General features: G+C 46.4%; 1 protein-coding gene across 1 annotated transcript in view; it reads left to right on the top strand.

The window, feature by feature from the left end:
• Nucleotides 1-24,112, top strand: part of ZCWPW2 (zinc finger CW-type and PWWP domain containing 2) — a gene marked incomplete at its 3' end in the record, with an annotated part of 104,712 nt that overhangs the window by 34,395 nt on the left and 46,205 nt on the right. Inside the window, exon 3 of the mRNA XM_084621116.1 lies at nt 550-664. Within this exon, the coding sequence (XP_084477242.1) occupies nt 550-664 (115 nt within the window). The remainder of the gene's footprint in view (nt 1-549; nt 665-24,112) is intronic.

Below are 24,112 nucleotides of genomic sequence, written 5' to 3'. Positions count from 1 at the left end.
GCAAGGCTGCATTAATATTGTAGTCAGGTAGTTCTTTCAGATAAAAAATAAATATTATGTAGTCACATCTTGTTATAGATCAGGATAAACTTTCTCTAGGAGTGTTTCATAAAAGGTTTACGAATGATATTGTAAGTATTCTGGTGAATGAAGATAATTTTGTGGTTTCATTCTGCAGTCCGTATAGACTCGAAATGTTGATTTCATTTAGTAGGAAGTTAAACACAATAAAGAGCTACAGAACTGGGCTCTCTGCAGCACTTTGGAATTCACATTCTATGTTGAAAGGGGCCCAATTACAAAAAAAAATACCAGAAAATTTTTATCCTTTACATCCAGAGTAATTTACCAGACATAGATACAGGAGCATTTATCTTGAACTGAAGCCCTCTGAGTTAATCTAAATGCTTTGCTGTCTAGAATTCTTTTCTAGTCATTGTTAAATATTTCTGAAGTACTATTTTTTGTTTGTTTTTTTAACTCATGCAAAGTGTAGAAAAATGGAGTAACGGTGAGGTATTTAGTAAAAGTTTCTCTTTATTTCCATAGCCAGAACAATGCAAGAGAAAAAAGAAATGGTATAAAAGTGCATTGGAAGAAGCAAACAAATTACTTGCATTTTCTGCTCCGCAAAGACGTGAAATGTGCCAGCTATCAGAAAATGGTATAATTCATATTTTTCAGCACTGTTTGTAAATAAAGTTATAGTCATATGCAGAGAGGTTTTTTTCAGTCATAATGATGGAAGATTTTCTTTTTAAGAACATGCTAATATTATAATAGGAAAAATGAAGTGTGTGTAGTATAGTATATGTCTCACTCTCAATGGATTTCCTTCACAGATGCCCTTATATTGAAAGGAGATGTTGATTCACAAGTAATTTTATAATTGAGTATTATTAAAATAAATTACTTTACATGGCTAGTGAGAAAGTGATGTGCAATTACTCTTGTCTAAGATATTAAAAAAATTGGTTGGTTTAAAAGGACCTTGCCATTCATAAGCCGAAGGTTATGACAAGCCTTAAGTTTAAAAACTAACCTGTTTTATCTAAGCATAAACCATAAAAGGCAAAAAAAGACAAAAGGAAGTATACGGTTGATATTTTTTTCCATGACCAGTCTGTAGTCTACAATGTAGTTTGTAAAGAGATGGATAGCACAGTTAGTGCTAGTCTGGCTAGGGAAACTGAGAAAATCATTTTAGCACTGTTCTGAGAAAAACAATATTTAAAAATCATCTTTTTAGCTTGCTTTTGTCTTAGATAATTGATCTAAACTTTTGTTTAAAGTACAGTGTTAAATTACATGAAAACAACCATATGCTCTTTTCTTCTTTTGGAATATTTCAGACAAACATCTTCACAGTTAACCTTTAAGTTAGCTTTATTTTTTATTGTTCTGTAAGTAGTGAAGTTCTGTTGACTTTCACAGTTGGGGAGTAAGCTATTTTGCGATTTTTGTTTTTGTAATGGGGTTGGTATGCCTAGTGCTCTGTATGAGTGCTACTTTTTATTTTTCTGTAAATCTGGAGAAATAACATTAACCATCGCAATTAAACCAACGAGTACAATATTATTAATAAAAAGATAATGTGCTAAGGATACATATAGTTGATAGCTAAGAGTAGTGAGGCATGTTCATCAAAAATAGGAGTCTTGTGCATTGTAGCTATATTTTCATATTGTGTATCCAGCATTATTTAATCCCCTAGGAGCTCATCAGACTTAAAGTTATGATGTAAACATGTGTTGCTTTTACAAATTGACAGCATACTTTGAGGTTATCCCAATGTAATTCTAAGCCCCAACTCATGCTAGACAACTATGAAGAGATTTACCAGTGGGAACCTCAGGTAATATTGTTTTTCAGGTGTATACAGTGCCTCCTAGAGTGCAACTACTGCAGTACTGTTTGACAAGATGCTCACTTCTGCCTGAACTGGGCTAGCAAAGTGTATAAAACATTGGAGGACCTGGATTCTTCCCATCCACTCTGGGAAGCTAGCACTATTAGCAGCATTATCTTAGAACAGTCCTTGTATTCATCCTCAGACCAGGGACACTAGTAAATGAAGGATCCTTGTATACTATCTCCATCCCCCTGTATACCTGCACAAAGCTGGGCACAGTCAAACACTGTTCTAAACATTGTATATATGTATTTGTTCCTGAAGTATTTTACTCAAAATGCAGAATTTCAGTTTGTGTAATATTAAATGCACCACAGCATCTCTCCAGTCTGGCACTTAAAGACTTACCTGCACTCATTTACCCCAAAGTTAGCCGTAGTGCCATTTATTTTGTCATGGGAACTTTTCTTCTATTACTAAAATGTTAACATCTCAGATAACATTTCAGCTGGGTTTTGCACAAACAGCCTTTCCAAAACACTCCTTGAGTATCTTGTCTCTTTTGGGACTCAGCTTAGCCAAATTAAATCACTTTATGGGAAGGGAGAGCTTGTGTACCCTCTACACCAAGAAAAGGTTCTGTAATACTAGTAAATTAAATCTGCTCCTGTTTAAAAGCCAAATCTAAGCATTATTGCTTAGGAAGTATATGAAGATAAAAGATGGTTACTCACCTTCTTGTAACTGTTGTTCTTCGAGAGGTGTTGTTGACATCCATTCCAATGAGGTGTGCAAGTGCTGCATGCACGGTTGTCGGAAACTCTTTCCCTTAGCAGCTCCCATCGGATTGGCCAGGGAGCCCCCTAGAGTGGCTCTCTCATGGCACTCAATGTATGGCCCTGCCAACCTGATCCCCCTTCGGTTCTTTCTTGCTGGCTACTCCGACAGAGGGGAAGGAGGATGGGTATTGGAATGAACGTGAACAGCACCTCTCGAAGAACAACAGTTACAAAAATGTGAGTAACCATCTTTTCTTTGAGTGATTGTTCACGTCTGTTCCAATTAGATGACTCCAAAGGTCTCCCATGGGGGTGGGGTGATGGTATGTGCTGTGGAGTCGGTTGAGTGAGGCGATGATATGTGCTGCAGAGTCGGTTGAGTGAGGCCTTCAGGGATGTCCTGGCAACTGCCTTATCCTCCACGACCAGATGCGAGAACTCAGCGTTCGAGTCAGTGGGAAGTAACTCCTTATATTTTGACATGGAGTCCCATGAGTTAAAATTATACTTGCTGTGAGGATAGCTTGCTGGTTAGCTATCGTCAGCTGTAGACCTCCTGTGGCATAAATTTTCCTGCCAAAGAGGTCCATCCATTTGGCCTCTTTGGCCTTAGGAGCTGGTGCTTGTTGACTCTGATGCTCCTTCTCATTTACCGCAGAGACCACCAGGGAGCAAGGGTGTGAGAACAAAAATTCATAGCCCTAAGAGGGTACAAAGTATTTTATTTCCACATCCCTGGCAGTCGGTGGAATGGAGTCTGGAATCTGCCACAAAGCACTATAATTGTTGCCAATAGTCTTAATTACTGGCAATGCCACTCTGGAAGGGCCCTCCAGTGTAAGAATGTCCACCACTGGGTCCTCTGGCTCAATGACTTCCTCCGCCTGTAGGCCCATATTACGGGCGATGTGGCAGAGTAGGTCCCGGTGGGCCCTGTGGTCGATTGGTGGAGGACCTGAAGTTGAGGCCACTGCCTCATCAGGTGAAGACAAGGAAGAGGCCAGTGGAGTCACAGGGTCGTCATGGCCCACCATGTGCTCAGGTTGGTCCTGGGCCGCGTTGGTGCCAGTTCTGATGTGTCCTCTGTAGTATGCGGGGGCAGTCTGGATAGAGCCACCTCTGTGGTACGAGGGGTGGTTCTGTCCACTGGTGACTGTGCCCGGTGATGCCCCAATATAATGGACCTAGAAACCCTGGAAGGCGTACCCTGGGCCTGATGGTAAGCCCAAGGGGTCCAGAAGGGCCATTGTGCAGTGAGTCGCCATTGAGGTTGCCAGGATGAAGGAGCGTGTCTCCTGCGCTTGACTGACCTGTGTCTACTATGCCATGAGTAGTAGGAGCCGTCTTCAGAGTCCAAGGATCCTGAGGGCGACAATGATGGCGGTGCCAAGGATCCCTGTGCTGGCGGTTGGTGCTGAGAAGAGGAAGTCAGAGATCGGTGCCACAACGACTGTGTAGATGAACGATGTTAACTTTCCTGCGACTAAAACTCGTTCCGCAAGGCCGGTGCCGGGGAGCAGTTCCTATGTTCTGATGCCATATCATGGTGCCAGGCAATAGCGGGTGATTGTGACCGGTGCTGATTCCCTTGTGCCGGAGATCCAGAGCGATGCGCTCCCTGGGTCTTGCTGTCATGTACCTGGGCTGGGGGTGAAGAAGACTGGGAACGGTGCCCATGAAAGTGCCAGTCTGGAGAGGAAGATGCCTCATCAGTGGCGGTTTGCCTCTAGATGGCACCCATGTAGGTGGTGCCGTGGGCTTGTTTCTAACAGGAGGGGGCTGAGAGAGAGTACTTTCTATGAGGTCCCTTGCTGCCTCGAAAGTATTTGGCATGGAGGGGCCTTCCAACTCCTCCATCAATTCGAGCCCTGCCAGGGAGTCACTGGGTGCTGGACTCAATGGTGCCGACTGGGTCGCCGGAGTCGATGACATGGGGTCTTGCTGTTTGAAAGTTAAGTCATTCTTCTGGGGCAGTAGAATGGTCTCGGTTTCTGAGGAAAGCTCCCTCTGTTGGCTTCTTATGGCACTTAAGGGGCACCAGGGATGTTGACCGGTGCCGGGGATCTTGGGTACCGAGAGTCTCTAGCACCAGAGCCCTTCCTTGGTACCGGTTTATGAACCGATGCCAGGGCGCTGCGCACCGAGCTTGAGCCCGGGACTTGGTGGTCGGGTGCCGTGGGACGGAGTGCGGCTTCCATCAGTAGTTGTTTCAAATGGAAGTTGCTTTCCTTCCTAGTCCTAGGCTTGAAAGCCTTGCAGATCTTGCAACGCTCAGACTGGTGCGCCTCCCCGAGACACCTCAAGCACAAGTTGTGAGGGTTACTGTTTGGCATAGGCTTCTTGCATAGACCTCAAGATTTAAATTCTTGGGCTTGAGGCATGCCCCGGAGCCCAAGGCAGGGTGAGAGGAATGATCCACTCACTGACTATACTACTACTAATAAGTAACACAAGAAAATAAAGAAATATTTCAAAAAAGAAAACTAAGAATGGATAAGGGAAGACTTGCAGGTGAACAAGCTAATGCAATTCGAATGCTGCCACAGACGGTAAGAAGGAACTGAAGGGGGGTTGGGTCAGCAGGATCATATATTGAGCACCATGAGAACACCATCCCAGGGGGCTCCCTGGCTGACCTGATGAGAACTGCTAAAGGAAAAGGTTTCCAAAGACCGGGCATGCAGCATGCGCACACCTAATTGGAATCGACGTGAAAAATTACTCGAAGAAGAATTATTGGTGCTTTGTAAAACTCTAGTGGAAAGAGACTGGAAGCTCGGTGCCATAATAACGTTGCCCCATTGAGAATAGATTTTGACATAACAAGCATTACGCCTGCCATAATTTGTGTTTTATACCCATATCTTTCCTGGCCCAATGGGACAAAGACTTGTAATAGAGATTGTCAATGCCCCTTTTAAGGATGGCAGAATGAAGAAAGCTCTGAAACAGGATTTTCCAGTCTTTCAGATTTTTCCTTATGAACATTTTGCAACTACATGCTGTTAACTTGGCAAGACAAACTGATAGTCCTCTCCTGTGAGAGAGCCCTGCAACTGGTTTTCTCTAGCTAGTTACTCAGTAGATTTTGACTGTCCCTGAAGAAGGAATACACCATTTTTGTTGCAGAAGTCTTAAAATTCTTGTTCCATTTTCAGACTCCTATCTCTGTGGGCTCGTCTACACATACATTTAGTTCAAAGCAAGTGGAGATGTAAATCTACCGTACACTAACCTGCTGCACATGTAGGTGTCCATGTGGACCCTGGTGCTGTGCTCTATAATCTAGTCCTCACCTAGACTAGATTAAGCAGGACTAGATTAAAGCACTAGGAAATTGTTAGTGTACAGCAGCAGGGTCCACACGTCCATCAATGATGGACTCACTAAGTGCCTCTGTCTGTTTGAAGCACATATAATATGCAAGAGCTGTGCATGTTGCTCCTTTTAAAAAAGGACCCAAATGTCCAGAGAGTATCACCTAAAGCTCTTACTCCTTGAGAGATCCATGAAGGCTTCTTCAGTCCCAAAGGTGAAAAGACTGCTTGAAAAGACCCTACCATCTCTGAGTGCTCCAGGAAGCTGATAGACTGCGCAGGGTTCCAGAGTCCATTTGTCATTGAGGAAGTCCCAGTTGTCCACCATGAAGGAGAGCGAATCCCAGGTTTCTGTTGAATGCTCTACTGATCTCAAGGTCACTTGGTGTCACTCATGATGTATAGGTGGTGCAAGCTCGTAGTTGGAACAGGAGACAGAATAGAACTGAAGTCGTGGTCAAGAGACAGCCAGAGGTTGGAGCCGGTGGGCTCAGAAATAGGTAGAGGCTAGGTCTGGAGTGGGAACAGCACAGTCTTGGAGCAAGGACCAGTAAAGGAAGCAGATCTGGCACAACTGCAGGTGTAGAACTCATTGAGCAGATGCTGTGTTGTTGTTGCTACAAGGCTTAAATGATGATCTGCTGGCTTTTCTTTCCAATCAGGGAGCATAGTCACTGAATGAAGATTTATGGGGCCCAGCTGGTCTCACTGTGTTGCCAGGCAACTGCAACCAGAATCAGCTGAGTTCCTGATACCAGGGCTTATGAATACCTACTCTCCAATTTCCTTGATAAAGAGAGTCCTCAAGAAGATTATGCAGGACATAGCCTAATAATGGCATCCCTAGCATGGCCCAGACAATTCTGGTATTCTGACCTCATGAAGCTGTCAACACAGCCCTCAACTATACTTCCAATACACACAGCTGTGATCACTCAGTTGAAGGGACTAGTCCTGCATCCAGACCAGACATGGATGCTGAGACTCATGGCCTGGATGCTGTTGTATCTTACTAATGAACAGACTGGTTTCAAGATAAACTCTTTATTATGAAACAGGAATTATGTACAGAAATGAGGTAACAAAACTCTACTGTTCTGTGTAGCTGAAGACTGCATCTGCCCTATCCTGGGCTCCTTTGTTTCTGCCCCAGCAGAGGGTATGTTCCAGGAAACCAAAGACTGCCTCTAGAGTGTACAGGAAGTGCGGCATCTCTACAGTTCCTGAAGGACTTCTCTATAGCACATCTTCCCTTTTTAAAAATTTCGCGACAGAACTAAAGCATTAAACTATCAAACTATTACAAATACAGGAAGTGACAGCTCTTCTGGTTGTTTAAATATAACACTGGTATGATTCGATCAGTCTCTTAGGGCATTTCAGCAATCTCCCTGATCTGTATTGCAAAACTGTAGGCAAATCTTGTGTGTAACCAACTGTTTAGGTTTATGGTCAGTAACAGGATCAATTGTATGTTTTCAACTTGTATGTCTGCTCTCACTTCATTTGCCTCAGTCAAGTTGTCAAGTGTCTTGAGCAGATGTTTACAATTCTTTTGTAAGATTTTTGTTTTCATCTGCGATCACTGATTATGATGATCAGTGCAGCATTGACTGGTCAGTGCCCGTGTTAAGTTCTCAGTGAGTCTTTGTATTTAAATTGTGGAAGAGGTCTTGCTCCTTTATTGTAATATTTTGTCTGATTGTACTTTCCCAGTCTTTTCTTCACTATCAGAGACTCCTTATTCATCCTGTTTTTGTCCCATATCTAGTCATTGAGTATTTATATGTCTGTAGAGGAGTTCAGAAAGTGACTTCCCACATTGCAGCAGTGTAGCTCTATATTTGAGTAGTGTGCTAAATATGGATTTTCTCTTCCATCCATTGCCTTTTTGAGCATGTTCTTTCCTATACATACTCCACGTTCAGCTAATCCATTGGCTTGGGGATGCGCTTTAGATGTTACACGTTTTAGCAATGTCCAAGAATTCCCAATTCTTAAAATGTCCACTGTCAGTTATGTAAGCAGTGTCAGGATGAGCTCCACCCTGACATCTGGTGGTGAGGTGTGGCAAGTTGTGGAAAAGAATTTCAGGGGCTGATCTCATTTGCATAGGCACACCCACCACGCCTAGAATGAGACCATAGCTGCCCAAATGGTCACTTTGGCTGCTGTGGGATCCCCAGTGTCTCTGTTATTGGGGCAGGAAGAATAAATTGTTATTACCCTGATTATGGGAACTGTGCTTGGAACTGTACGTGGCCTTTTGTTATGATGGAGGGATTCACCATCAACTAAGTAGCACTCGCTAGGCAAGGGTCATGGGTTCCAAAACTGTGTGAATGGAGAGAGGCTGGGGACAAGTATTAATACTTGGTGGCATGGGCCCCTTGGTGAGGGCCTTACATGCTGATTGCACTTCCTCCTCTCTCCACTGTGGAATATCAGAGCTAATTTTGATTTCATTAGAAGTCTAGTTATAGGCTGCTGAGCTCACTTTGGGCTGACAGTGCACCAGCACTGGGGCTCCCCTACTATAAGCTGAATTCACCTACGAGCTGAAATCACTGAGTGTTGTGTTAAGTAGTGGGGGAGCCTGAAGATATATTGTGGAGCAGGTTGCGGGACGGCTGGTGAAGCAGTTCGACGCAGAGCAGTGTGTGGATGGCAGGAGCTGCTTGTGGGCCGTGGAGCTGAGCGAAGGAGTTCGTGGGGCGGCTGGCGGAGCGGAGCGCAGCTGAGCGAAGGAGTTCGTGGGGCGGCTGGTGGAGTGGAGCGCAGCTGAGCGAAGGAGTTTTGTGGGGCGGCTGGCGGAGCGGAGCGCCGCTATGGAGCTATGGGGCGGTCAGCTTCAGATCACGTAAGGTGCCTCTTACCCCCGTCCCATTTCCACCCAGGTTGGGAGGTAAAGCTCCGCCGATAAACTTTCGAACTCTGGGGCTGCCCTGACCAGGGACAGAGACTTTTGGGGCATTGGACTTTTGGGACTTTGGGTGATTTGGGGTTGCTGGACTCAAGAACCAAAGGGAAAAGGGCATGCCCCAATTTGCCTGGGGTGGGGTTGTTTTTGCTCATGGGTTGTGTTATGAATCCTGTTGGTGGTGTTTCCCCAACATAATGCCACATTGTTTCTCTCTGTTATTAAAAGACTTTTGCTACACTCAGACTATGTGCTTGCGAGAGGGGAAGTATTGCCTCTTGGAGGCGCCCAGCGGGGGTGGTATATATTTGTCCCAGGTCACTGGGTGGGGGCTCGAGCCGGTTTGCATTGTGTTATTGGAATGGAACCCCTAGATATTGAACCCGGCCCTTGTTGCTGCCAACTCTGACGGGCAGAAGGGTTACAGTTATTACTATTTTTTGAATTCCATGACATACAAATACAGATTTAATGTGCCTGACAACTGTTGATGCTGTGGTAACTTCAAGTGTGATGACTACTTGGAAACTGGTATAATAGGTACCATTACATCCAGGTGATTGTGTCCTTCTTCTTCGAGAGCTGTCCCTATGGGTGCTCCACTCTAGGTGACGGTGTGTCCCGGCGCCGTTGATCGGAGATCTTCAGTAGCAGTGCCTGGTCGGGACGCACGCACTCAGCTGGTGTCTCACGGTCTTGTTAGAATCTGCCTGAATGCGCACGTCTCACACCCCCGCAGTTCCTTCTCAACCGTCCTCAGCTGAAGATGGGACTCGGGGCAGTGCTGATTCTCTTCCCTGGTCTCTCTAGGAAACAGATGCAAAGAGCATAGGAATAGTTGTTAGTAACATCCCAGTTGTTTCCCTTCTTTTAGAATAGTTACATAGTTTAGTTACTTAGTTTAAAAAAAAAAACTTTTTCACCTCAGGCTTGTCTCCTGCTGAGACACTCTCTCCTGCCATTTCTAATTCATAATGCCAGGGACTTCAGGATTTAAGTAGTGTGTTTCCTGTCAGGACTCCATGCCAAGGTCTGATGGGCACTCATGCTGTGTGAAGTGCCTCGGCGAAACACACGTCCCCACAAAGTGCCTCCACTGTACGAGCCTCAAGACCAAGGCTCGTCACAACAGGGACCTGTGGCTTAAAATGCTATTAATGGAAAAATCTCTACAGCCAGCTTCAGAGATGGGGAAAGTGAAATCCTCTCCCTCACGCTCCCTGGCCAGATCTGAACCAATTGGGAGCATGGCTTCACCCTCTCAGGAGCAGAGGCAAGAAGCGCAACAGTCTCAGAGGAGAGACTTTAACAAGGGTAAAGGGTCTCCCACAAGATCCTTACTCTCTGTATTGACAACACAGAAGGCAGATGCCTCAGGCTATCACAATGCTTCAGCTGCGGCTCCCGTGGAGCGCAGAGGCAGGGACCCGATCTCCCATACTGGGAAGGTCTCCTCGGCACCAGTCCACTCAGCACCAAAACAAATGTGGTGCTGGCAGCGCTCTCTGCCCCAGTGCCGAAAAGAAGGCTGGCACTGAGCCTGCCTGCTGCTCCAGTACCGGCTGCGGACCCCCTGCAGGGCACCTCCAAGCGACCCATGGCACTGAAAAAACTCAGACTCGGTAATGTGCCTGAGCACAGATCATGCTCAGAGCAGTCCAAGGAGCAGGAGCAACAGTTTCTCAGTCAATGTGACTTTCTCAGTGGCACCTGAGCCTAACTCTCCGCTCCCGGATACACAGGGCTCACTTTTTGAACAGCCACTCTCCCTATCTGACCTGGCTATCTTTACTGACAGCGAACCTGATATGCAGCAGCAGGCAGAGTTCTCCTCACCTACCTCTCCTCCTCCACCAGAACCTTTTCCACCTCAGGTCATGGCTCACAACCACCAGCCTCAGTTTCCCTACTTCACCCCCCCATGGGCAGTGCCTGGGTTCTCCTATCCTATGCCTTGGCCTCATGGTACCCTTGGCCACCTCCTACTGCCACTCACCCTCAAGCCCCTTCCACCAAACCTCTACCTCCTTCTGCGCCTCGATCTCCAGCTGTCTACTTCTAGAGCGCCTGAATGCCCCCCCCGAGAACGTGAGCTACAGACCATATCCTGACTCACCGACCCCTAACTCTCCATCAGCTCCAGACAGAGCTCTCTTCCCTCCGCCTCCACAGAACATGGACGACTGTAAACAATTTCGAGAACTTTTCAAGAGGGTGGCGCTCAGCCAAGACATCCCCTTAGAAGAGGTTCAGGAGACACAACACAGACTCCTCAAAATCCTCCAACCCTCTGCGCCCTCAAGGATCACGCTCCCCATTAATGATGCACTCCTGGAACCATCTGACACTCTCTGGCAGACTCCAGCCTCTCTCTTACCAACTTCCAAAAAGCCTGAATGTAAATACTATGTTCTCGCTAAGGATGCTGACTTTTTATTTTCTCATCCACAACCGAACTCTTGTTATGGATGCAGTTGCACAAAGGACGAAACAGCCACACTATCGACCCACCCCGCAAGACAAGGACCTTAAACGCCTTGACGTCTTGGGTCACAAGGTTTATACGTCTTCCGCTCTACAATTCAGAATTGCAAACTATTCTGCCCTCCTTGCAGGCTATGACCTCGATAATTACAATAAAACTTTTTGAATTTGCCTCCTATATTTCAGAGGATAGGAGAGCAGATTTCAAGTCAGTCCTTGTTGAGGGCCAATTGATTTCAAGAACGGCCCTACAAGCATCTCTAGACAAAGCGGACACAGCAGCCCGTACTACTGCAACTGCTGTGGTTATGCGCAGATCTTCATGACTCTCTGCATCCGGCATCCCTAAAGACCTGCAGACCAAAGTAGAGGACCTCCCCTTTGATAAAGATAAGCTCTTTTCCACAAAAACCAATGAAGTCCTTCGCACCATGCAAGATTCTAGAGCGATGCTGCGCTCCCGGGACATTCATCCATCCCTTCCCAGGAGACAACAATACCAACCTTATCAAACACCACGCATACAACCATATTACCGGCTTCAACCCAGACCATATGATATAACCAGGAATCTCGCTGGACCTCCTAAGCTCAGACAAAAATCAAGCAGAAACAATCACCTCCCACCCATCAGGAAATAAACAACAATTCTGAAGCGTTGGTCGAGGGTCTGCACGACCACCCCTTGATTCCACCACCTACTTGCTCATTTGGCCACCAGGGTTTCCAACATGCCTGGCAGCAGATTACGCAGGACCGTTGGGTCCTCGAAATCATTCGGTCCGGTTACTCCATCCCTTTTATATTCTACTCTCCTACCCTTCCCCATCCCTGTTCGGGGACCCTTCTCACGAGCTCTTACTTTGCACAAAAGTGGCTCACCTTCTACAACTGGGTGCATTGGAACCAGTGCCAACATAACATCGAGGGAAAGGATTCTACTCTCATTGCTTTCTGACCCAGAAAAAGACCGGGGGATGGAGGCCTATACTAGACCTACACCGACTGAACAAATTCGTGAGGATACAAAGATTCAGGATGATCACACTGGGCACAATAATACCTGCACTGGATCAAGGGGACTAGTTCACAGCTCTCGACCTACAGGACGCTTATTTTCATATATCAATTAATCCAGCCCACAGACGTTTCCTACAATTCACAATCAGACACAACCATTTTCAATACAGAGTTCTTCCTTTCGGACTCTCCACAGTGCCGAGAGCACTTTCCAAGACTCTAGCCGTAGTCGTGGCTCACCTCCACAGACATGGGATCACTCTTTTCCCTTACCTAGACAATTGCCTCATCAAGGGCAACTCCTATGGCAAGATGCTACAAGCTACCCATTTCACCATCTCCCTTTTCCACAGCCTAGGCCTCCAAATAAATGTCCAAAAATCCACCCTGACACCTACACAGGAGATTGAGTTCATTCGAGCTCAACTGGACTCAATCTGAACCAGAGCCTCACTCCCACATCATAGATTCCTAGCTATCACACAGCTCATACGCATGCTCTCTGTTCATCCCAGGATACAGGCAAGAATTTGCCTACAGCTCCTTGGTCACATGGCAGCCACCACCTTCATGATCAAGTACGCCAGGCTACACATGAGATGTCTTCAGGGCTGGCTCAACTCCAACTTCAAACCCAACAGACATGCCTTAGGTTTTGCTGCTAACTATTCCAGCCAATGTTCTAGCTTCCCTACAATGGTGGACAAGACCAGAAAACCTCTGCACGTGCATACCCTTCCAGCAATGATCCCCAATGCTCATGCTCACCACGGACGCTTCCCTAATCGGTTGGGGAGCGCATCTAGGGGGACACAGGGCACAAGGCCACTGGTCCGCATCAGAGACACGCCTACACATAAATCTTTTAGAGCTCAGACCAGTGAGATGAGCTTGCCTTCACTTTCTTCCCCTCATAAAGAACAAAACTATTCGGGTCCTAACAGACAACTTAGCATGTATGTTCTACATCAACAGATGGGGGAGCCTGATCACATTCTCTATGCATGGAAGCCATCCGGCTATGGAGTTGGTGCATACAACATCACATAGAAATCATCACTTCCTACCTACTAGGCTGCCACAACACTATTGCCGATGCACTCAGCACTCTCAACAGAACATAAATGGGAACTGCACCCCGTAATACTTCAACAGCTCTTCTCCCTCTGGGGCACCCCATCAATAGACCTCTTTGCCACAACCCAGAATTGCAAATGTCATCTATTTTGTTCCAGAGCGGGACTTGGGACTGCATCCCTAGGAGATGCGTTCCTCATCTCGTGGAACAACTCTCTCCAGTACGCCTTCCCACCAATCCCTCTGCTACACAGGGTTCTTTGCAAGATCAGAGACGAGAAGGCCTATTATTGCCCCAGCTTGGCCGAGACAGACGTGGTATCCATACCTTCTTCGCATATCCTCCTATCATCCAGGGACTCTCCCCAGCAGATCAGATCTGCTTTCCCAGGACAATGGATGGGTTCTTCACCCTCAGCTCCAGAAGCTCCACCTGACAGCGTGGTTCCTTCATGGTTCCAAACCCACAAACTAGTTTGTTCCGAGCAAGTTCGATACATCCTTCTTCACAGTAGAAAAGACTCCACTCATAAAGCTTACCTGCAGAAGTGGAAACGTTTCTCCCTCTGGTGCTCACATAACACCTCATATGGTAACCCTCCCTAACATCCTAGACTACCTTCTAAAATTGAAACAGGATGGACTCTCGCTCAGCTCCATCAAAGTACACCTGGCGGCACTTCCAACCTTCCATGACTTGTTAGAAGGCTACTCACTCTTTACTCACCCCACCATAAAATGATTTCTCACGGCCCTACAAAATCTCTACCCAGAAATTTATCCAACGGCAGCTACATGGAATCTTAAGCTCGTTCTTCATGATCTCATGAAACCTCCATTTGAGCCCTTGGCTACCTCCTCTCTTCTTCATATGTCCATGAAGGTAGCTTTCTTAGCTGCAATAATGTCAGCAAGGAGAGTAGGAGAAATAAGCCCCCTGATGGCCTATCCTCCCTACACAATCTTCTCCAAAGACAAAGAGACCCTGAGACCACATCCTAAAATTCTTCCACCTTAACCAATTCCTATACTTACCTACTTTCTATCCAAAACCTCACAAGGCTCTGCATGAGGCAACTGTGCATACTCTCTATGTCAGGCAAGCAATTGCCTTTTATTTAGATAGGACTAAACCATTTTGTAAGTCCCCGTGACTCTCTGTCTCCATTACCGAAAGATCAAAAGGTACGGCTATCTCTAGGCAACGCCTGTCCAAGTGGATCTCTGACTGTATCAGATCCTGTTACCACATCCAAAATATTCAACTGCCCAAAGGTATTAGAACTCATTCCACTTGAGTCACGTTGACGTCCGTTGCCTTCTTACATAACGTACCCATTCCTGACATCTGTAAAGTGGCTATATGGTAATCTGAACACACATTTGCCAAACACTATGCTATCACACAGGATACCACGGCAGACACCATAGTGGGTCATACAGTACTCCCTACAGCAGTGGTTCTCAAAGCCAGTCTGCCACTTGTTCAGGGAAAGCCCCTGGCAGGCCGGGCCGGTTTGTTTACCTGTCGTGTCCTCGAGTTTGGCCGATCGCGGCTCCCACTGGCTGTGGTTCACCGTTCCAGGCCAATGGGGGCTCTGGGAAGGGCGGCCAGCACATCCCTCAGCCCACCCCGCTTCCCGCAGTCCCCATTGGCCTGGAGCAGCAAACCACGGCCAGTGGGAGCCACAATCGTTCGAACCTGCGGATGTGGCAGGTAAACAAACCGCCCCGCCCCGTCAGGGGCTTTCCCTGAACAAGCGGCGGACTGGCTTTGAGAACCATTGCTCTACAGTACTCAGTACCATATCTCCAAAGTCCCACAAACCATAGTGTGTACTGCTCCACGTTCACCTAGAGTGGAGCACCCACAGGGACAGCACTCGAAGAAGAAGAGAAAGTTACTCACCTTGCAGTAACTGAAGTTCTTTGAGATGTGTGTCCCTGTGGGTGCTCCACTCCCTGCCCTCCTCCCCTCTACTTTGGAGTACTAGCATGATTTCTGCACGGTAGAGAAGGAACTGAGGTGGGCGTGGGACACGCGTGCTCAAGCAGATTCTAACAAGACCGCGAGACACCAGCTGAGTGCGTGCATCCCGACCAGGTACTGCTACCAAAGATCTCCGATCAACGGCACTGAGATGCACCGTAGAATCATAGAATATCAGGGATGGAAGGGACCTCAGGAGGTCATCTAGTCCAACCCCCTGCTCAAAGCAGGACCAATCCCCCACTAAATCATCCCAACCAGGGCTTTGTCAAGCCTGATCTTAAAAACCTCAAAGGAAGGAGATTCCATCACCTCCCTGGGTAACGCATTGCAGTGCTTCACCACCCTCCTAGTGAAAAAGTTTTTCCTAATATCCAACCTAAACCTCCCGCACTGCAACTTGAGACCATTGCTCCTCCTTCTGTCATCTGCTACCACTGAGAACAGTCTAGATCCATCCTCTTTGGAACCCCCTTTCAGGTAGTTGAAAGCACCTATCAAATCCCCCCTCATTCTTCTCTTCCACAGACTAAACAATCCCAGTTTCTTCAGCCTCTCCTCATAAGTCATGTGCTCCACTCCCCTAATCATTTTTGTTGCCCTCCACTGGACGCTTTCCAATTTTTTCACATCCTTCTTGTAGTGTAGGGCCCAAAACTGGACACAGTAGTCCAGATGAGGCCTCATCATTGTCAAATAGAGGGGAATGATCCCATCCCTCAATCTGCTGGCAATGCCCCTACTTATACATCCCAAAATGCCATTGGCCTTTTTGGCAACAAGGGCACACTGTTGACTCTCATCCAGCTTCTCGTCCACTGTAACCCTAGGTCCTTTTCTGCACCATCACCTAGAGTGGAGCACCCACAGGGACACACATCTCAAAGAACTTCAGTTACTGCAAGGTGAGTAACTTTCTCTTCCCAAGCTGAACATGTCAGTTCCAACTTTGTCCCAAGGAATTGTGAATTGTTTGTGTGAGATCATTGATTCTTTCTGCTGGGAATCGCTGTACTTCTGACATGATCCACACGTGCTCACCATTTCTTCAATATTACTATTCATCTGTGGCCAGAATACAACTTCTCTAGCTCTTCTTTTTGATTTAGTCATTCCCAGGTGCCCTTCATGTATTCATTCCAATATTTTCCTTCTCATCACTGTGGGAACCATAATCTGTGTTCCTTCCAAGAACATGCCTGAGATCGCTCAAAGCTCATTTTTATAATGGGAACACACAGGTGGGATTTTTTCCCTCCATTTCATCTTTAGCTGTTTCTGTAAGTTCATCCCACATGCCTGGAGATACAGCACATGGCACTTTTTATCATGTTCACATGTATGTTTCCTGCTTGTTCCAGATCATTAGGCTGTATTTTGTAAGGTAGAGCATGTGCTCTTGACAGTATGCCTGCCGTTACTAAGGGGTATCCATGTTGGAACTCCAGAATCTTATCATATTTCTGTATTTTCAGAAGTAGTCATTGTATCCTTGATGGTGCTTCTCCAAGTCCATTTTTGTGTATTGCAATGAGTGGTTGTGATCAGCTTCTGCTTTGAAGCTACCACCAGAGAGAGGGTCACGGAATCTTGTACATCCATGCACCAGACCTAGAATATCTTTTTCAAATTGTGCATAAATCTTCTCTGTAGCTGTCATAGCCCTAGATGCATTTGAGACTGGCAACCAATCCATTCCATGGCACTGTAATGGTACTGCTCCCAGCCCTCCTTTCAAAGCATTTGTGGAGAGAGTGATGTCTTTTAATGGGTCAAAAAATTGCACACTGGAGCTAATAGAATGTGCTTTAAATCATTGAATTCTCTTCCATGATCTGGCATCCATGCCCATTCGGTGACCTTGTGGAAGAGATGTCTTAGGTGAGTTGTGCAAACTCACTATTTAAGTATGAACTTGCTGACATAATTCAACATTCCTAGCAGCTTTTGAATTCCCTTTTTATTTTCAGGTATCTGCATGATCAGTCTTGCTTGACTCTTAATTCATCAGACAAGAATCCCTTGGAATCAGTGTCTCTCCCAAGTATGTTATTTCCTTTGTTTGAAATCGACATTTGGACGTACTCAGTTTAAGGTTATTAGCGCTTGCAATTTCCAGGACTCTTCTCAGTATTCAGTGGCCATGCTTCCTCAAAGTTTTATGTCATCAGTGTACACTTTAACACCTGTTTGACCCTCTTGCGTCTGATTTACTGTATGGTAAAATAGTTCTGGAACGTAACATATTCCAAAAGTAGTCTTAGGAAGCAGTATCTGCCAAGTGGTGTGTTGAAAGTATAGATTTTGGTGTTCTTCGTGTCCAAGGAGATCTGCCAAAATCCAGCTGATGCATCTAGTTTGCTGAAGAATTTTTCTTCTGTTGTCTCAGACAACAGTTCACTTCTTAGGGTCAAGTGAAAGAGTTCTCTTTTTATGTTTTTGTTCAGCTTCTTACTGTCCATACACAGTTATAGTCCCACTCCTTTTTTCTCTTCAGTTACAAAGGGAACCCAACTGTTGGTTCTTCTGTTATCCAGATGATATCATTTGTTGTGATGTTTTGTATTCCTTCTTATAGCCTCTTTCTTAAGGCTTGTTGAACTTTTCATGTAGCATGTACCACATATTTTGCATCTTCTCTAAACTGTATCTTGTGTGTTAGTTGGAAGCATCCATTTCCTGTGAATACATCTTCGTATGATGCTATTAATACTTGCATATCTGGTTCTATATTGTCTGTCTGTCTATGGTATACATCCTCTTAACTTAAAGACCAAGCACCTTATGAGTGTGGACCCAAGTCTGATTGCTTGCCTCTGTTTACTACCCCAAACTCTGTTTTCTTCTTAGAGTGCTTGCCTTAGCAGTATCTATAGGGTTGGCTATGGTGCCTCCTGGAGTGCTGCGCTCATGTGCTGGTATATTAGGCGCCACCGGCCCTACACCCTCTCAGTTCCTTCTTACCGCCTGTGAGGGTTGGTTGGAGCACCTCGTCTTGCATTGCAAGAGCGTTAGTGGTTCTTTACAACCCATTATCTATCTTCTTTGTATATGGTTCGTAGGTACTTAGTTAGCCATTAAGTGAAGTGTTAGATTAGTTTGGTAGTTAGAGTCCCAGCTTGGACTTCACCCTGGAGCAGGGTATGCCCCATTACCCCGTCTTTAAACCATGCTTGTCATCCACCAGGATGATACCTATTAGTAACCACCATGACAGCTGCTTGAAGTGCTTGGGGGAGTCCCATATAAGGGACAAGTGCAAGATTTGTAAGAACTTTCATCCTAGAACCCAGAAGGAGCAGGGTATTCACCTGAGGGCCCTCCTCATGGAAGCTGCACTTTGTCCTGTGTCGGAGCCCTCCCACTTGGCCTCCACTCCTAGCACCTCAGCAAAGGTGTGGAATGCACTACCAGCATCTGGCTCCGCCCAGCACCGTTCCACCTCACTGGTGCCTAAGAAGCGACAAAAGAAGAATGGCTCCCCGGTACCAGAGAGGAAGGGGTCTTTGGGCAAAGGACCTATGTCAGGCCATGTGCCCACACCAGAGGTTCATGGAGGTACAACTGCAGTCGGACCCCCTAGCCCAGCCAGGGATCCGACTCCAAAACCTGGGTGCAGCAGGTGGACCCCAGCTTCTCCTAGGGCTTTCGTTGCCCAAAGCAGCTCTGGCAGCTAAAGAGCAAGTAGGCCAGCTGGCATTGCCGATGCCGCACCAGGTGTCAGACTCAGCTAAGACTCCAACATCCACAGGCAAGCTGGTCATGGGACCACCCCATAGGGCGGTGGATTATTCTTGATCCCTGGATGGCAGACATAGATTCCCATTGTCATGGCCTAGGACCCTGGCACTGCAACCTCGGTCTCCGGTCAGAAGACTCTGGTCATGTTCTCTCCCTACGAGGCGTGGAACACTGGAGTCGAGACACCAGTCCCCCTACCCTCGGTACCAGGAAGCTTCCTGCCAGAGATCACCACAGTACAGGTTACCATCGCCTAGACGGTCTCCTAGGTGTTGGTCCCCATTGGGGCAGGATCGCTCCTAGACCCAGCACCAGTCTCCACCTCCCTAGTACTGCTCGTCAGGCAAGCGCTGATCCTTGCTGGTCACCGACAAGGGTTAGTCGGCAGACTCAGGCTGCCACGGTGCTGCCCTTGTCACCAGAGGGACAATGGTCCAAGTTGGAGCAGGAGTTCAGCCCCTTGCCAAGGAAGGGTGAATCACCGCTAACCCACGAAACTGACACGGCATCTGCAGCAGCGGCGGAGGAGTGGCAGCAGGGACTGTGGCCCTCTCGATGGCCATACTGGAATCTGTAGGGCATACCCATGATGCTGGTCCCATGTTCCCACCATTCCTCCCTGGCCGCCTTAGGCAAACTGCCCCCTGCACTAAATCCAATGCAGGGGCAGCACAGCAGGCTCCAACACCTAAGGAGTCATCCCCAGAGAGGGAAGGGAAACCCACCCTTCCCCCATGGGGCAATCGTCATCATTTTCATAGTCTCCGGACAAAGTGGTGGCTTGCCCCTCCCAAACGGGCAGTGCCTCCCACAACTTCAAGGAGCACCAGACCCTCCTTAAAAGGGTGACTACCAATTTGAACTTGGTGATTGAGGAGTTGGTGGAAGACTTTAATGTTATATTCTCAACCTCTTTAATGTTATATTCTCCGCATGTCATGTCTCAGGAAGCAACTTTTCCTCAAAAAGCCTTAGGACCACCTTATAGTGTGGCCATATGAATTGCAAAATACAAACAAGCATACACCATTTTTGAGACCCTTCTACTTCCAGCAGCAACAGACGTGTAGAATTATGATTGGGGAACAAGCAGCCATGGCACTGAACACCATTACTATGTCAAATAATACCCTTTATTGACACATAGATGGCCTTGCAGAAAACTTTCTGAACCAGATGATAGAACATGTTCTAAGAAGAGTCAGTATTTTGCACTGCACCTTGATGAATCCACAGCCAGCCAGCTTCTGGGTTATGTGATGTTTGTCAAAGCAGGTATAGTAGTTGAAGAACTTCTATTTAACAGGACCATTCTTAAACTTTGTGTGAACATGCCAAAATATGTATTTTTCAGATTATAGTTTTAAAAACCAGGATTAGAGAGAATTGTGTAATTAAACTGTATGTAGTTGAATAAAGTTGCAAAACCATCAGAACTCTAGTGTCTTGAACTCTTGAATCTAGTGTCTCATGCTGGTTAAAAAAAAACGAAAAAAACAGTACTTGGTTGTAGGGAGCTGCTTAGTTTTAAAATATCTGTAGGAGTGCCACAGTGCCAAAAAGCTTGAGAACCACAGCTCTATAGCACAGATGCTGTTTGGCTAATATCTAATAACTGATTCTATTCATTAGCAGTGCAAAATAAATGGAAGAGGTTCTCTGTCTGGGCACTGATTGCCATCCTGGACTACCTACTCACCTTAAACTGTTCAAGACTCCTCAACAGCTTTTTAAAAATGCACCTGATGTTTATCTCTGTTTATCACCCCCCAGTGGAAGACTACACCACCTTCTTTCAACTAACAGTAGTTAGATTTCTCAAAAGACTCATTAATGTCTACTTTCCAGTCAGAGATTCTGACCTTCTGAGACTTTAACATTGTTTTAACAGGATTGGTGAGACCTCTTTTTGAACATTTGGTGACCTGCTGTTTGTACCACCTCCATGAAGACCACCTTCCTAGTGGCTATAAATTTGGCCAGAAGGATAGGAGAGATACAAAATCTCAAAGCAGGGCTACCTTATACAGTATTGCACAGTATGACTTTGACTTCATCTGGTTTTTTTTGGGGGGGAGGTTGTTTGTTTTTTGTTTTTTACAGGAAGTGGTTTGACTGTCATCTTAATTAGATGATCCATCTACCAGCATTCTTCTCCAAGCCTCATTGAAGCTTCCACTTAGGGAGAACCTGAACTTCACATGTTGGATATTGTCAGGGTCCTTCATACTATTGGTACAGAACAAAGCTGTTCCAGAACTCTTCTAGATTGTTCCTAGCAGTTGCTGACAGAATGAAGGGTCTTCTCTCAATGACTGTCAAAATAGTTCTCTGACTGTATTAAACCATGCTGTGTGGTGGCTTATGTAGACCAACCTGGACAGGTTAGGACCCATTGCACCAAAGCTCACATAGCCTCTACTGCATCACTCCAAAGCTTCCTAACAGCAGAGAATTGCAAAGGAGCTACCCGAAGTTCAATTAGCAGCTTCATTCAGCATTATCATAGAAGATTAGGGTTGCAAGAGACCTTGCATGGTCATCTAGTCCTGTTCAAAGCATTACTGCTTAGTATAAGCTATAGATCCAATGCCCATTTTGGCAGAGCTGTCCTGCAGTCATTATTCCAGAAGAATCTGAGCTCTAATCTCCAGGACATGAGTTACTTCTTGTGAGTCACCACATATACATGGATGGTCACTCAAAGAAGAAAGAAAGTTACATATCCTACAGTAATTGTAAGGTGTTTTGTCCACATATATTCCACAACCTGCCTTCCATCCCTGTTTCTGTGGAGTCCTTGTCATTGTGAATTCTATTCTGGGGAAAGAACTGAAGAGTGGCTGTGGCCGCTTCGCCCCCGCCCTTTACAACCTCAGCTACAGAGTGCTCTAAATCCTACAGGGCACAGGCGCAGCTCCAATTGACACTACTATTCAAAAGATTCTGATCTCATGTGCATGGGGCAGAAATGTAGTCCAACATTTCAAAGAAGAACAATTATTGGAGAGTAAGTAACCATTCTTTCTTCTCAAGGATCTCTGTGCATTTGCAGACTTGATTCTGCTGTGGTCAAGCTCATGGAACCTCTAATGAAGTCAGAATCTTTTGAAGCTAATGACTTGGCTGTTTGACATCTGAGGCTGTGAGTGCAGACTCTCATCACTTCTGTTCCTTCTTCTCCACAGTGAAGAATGTTAGGAAACCACTCTTTTAGGTCCGCCTAGCAGACACTCTGAGCATCTTACTTTCTGTAGACCTCATCTGGATGCAGGCCACAGTACCATTGAGAGCATGTCCTCAACCACTGTGTGCCCTTGCTCTGACTCCTGGCACTTTTTCTCTTCCTGACCCTTATGAGGTCCTAAAAAGGAGGAATTGGCATCAGCTGCCTTATGATGCCCTGGCATCACTGGGGGGAAGAGGTCTCAATGTTCAATCTCCCTTTGCACTGTAGAAGACCTGCATCTAGTATGTTTTCCCACTCCATAGTTACCCAATTCCTAAAATGTCTCGTAAATATCTTTTCAGTGTAAAGGAGCCTGTCCCCCATGAGGGAATTGAGGACTACATGCTGGACACTCTCTCTTTCAAGACTATGTTCCTTGTACTTATTACCTGAATTTAGAAAGATTAGTGAGTTGCAGGTTCTGATGGTGAACCCACCTGTAACAGAGTCCTTGATGGTTCCTCCCTCAGAGAGTGGGGGAACCTGACCGATCCAATTAGCTACACTCTTAGTGGTCGCAACCCAGACCCCACTTCCACACCATTTGCAGAGGGGTGTTCTGCCTTGTGTGGGCATGCTTAAGTCTCTCTGGCTGGGGTATCAACATGCAAGTCACAGACCCTCACACTTGCAGGGGTACTCTGTGAGGGGTGACAAGTCTGTGGTGCTGCCAAATCAGCCCGATGGGTTTGGAGACATCACTGTGGCTGGGTCTCTGAGATAGGCTCGGCCTATCTGTCTTACCCTCTGAGTCCGCTGTACTCTCTTTAGGAGAGTTTCCTGCCTAGGAGTTCTCTCCCTGTCTTCAGGAGTCACTCCTGTGGTATGCTGCTTAGGGCAATCCTGCTCATTCTTCCTCTGCTGACTGCAGTTTCCTCCTTTTTAAAGGCCTTCTCCTTATCAATCACGCTTGACAGGGCCAGAAAAGTGCGTCTCTGGCCCCTTCCTTTTCTGTGTGAGGCCTATACATTTAGTCACACCACCTTACATGGTTATGCACAAGGTGGTAATGGACTTCCACATTAGTCAATCAGTCTCTTTCTCACTGTTCCCCAAACTTCACTCTCACCTTGGTTAACCCCACTTTCACACATTAGATATGAGCAGAACTCTGTTATACTTAGGACTAAACCCTAGCATATTTCTAACAGATTGTTTTTGGTCTACAGGAAGAGAGCGATGCAAGGGACATGGACTATTTATACTCAGAGGTTGTCTAAATTGATACTCCAGGGGGAATTCAGTGCCCCTGCACATGCTCAGAATTTATGTCCCCTGTAGATTTCTTTGCTTCCCCACAGAAAAATGACTTTCTGAAAGGGAAGCAAAAGGGAAGCCACAAGAGCTGTCATGTGACCCTCCTCAGCAATATGTTTCAGATGCCCAGGGCAGCTGGCAGGGAGGTAAATCACTTTTGGGGCAGGACTGGGGAAGACCTAGCTGGTGGCTCTTACCCTGCGCCGGGCTCAGCTGCTAGTCCTGGCTGGGCTGGGGAAGATGGGACTACTTCTTCCTGTGAACGGCATCCGGGGCTGTGTCAGACCCATCCCCAGATTTCTCCCCCGGCCGTAGGAAGCTCTACAAACTCTCTCTTTTTCACACACACACGCACCCTCCACGCTTCCTGCACCCATCACTCCTCAGCTTCAGGGGGAGGGATCACTGTGCAGGGAGCTGCTCCACCATCTGCCCAACCCCTGTGC

Source organism: Lepidochelys olivacea (genome assembly GCF_965140295.1).
Source record: "Lepidochelys olivacea isolate rLepOli2 genome assembly, chromosome: 2".
Classification (NCBI taxonomy): domain Eukaryota; kingdom Metazoa; phylum Chordata; order Testudines; family Cheloniidae; genus Lepidochelys; species Lepidochelys olivacea.
This window is presented reverse-complemented; position numbering and strand designations above follow the sequence as displayed.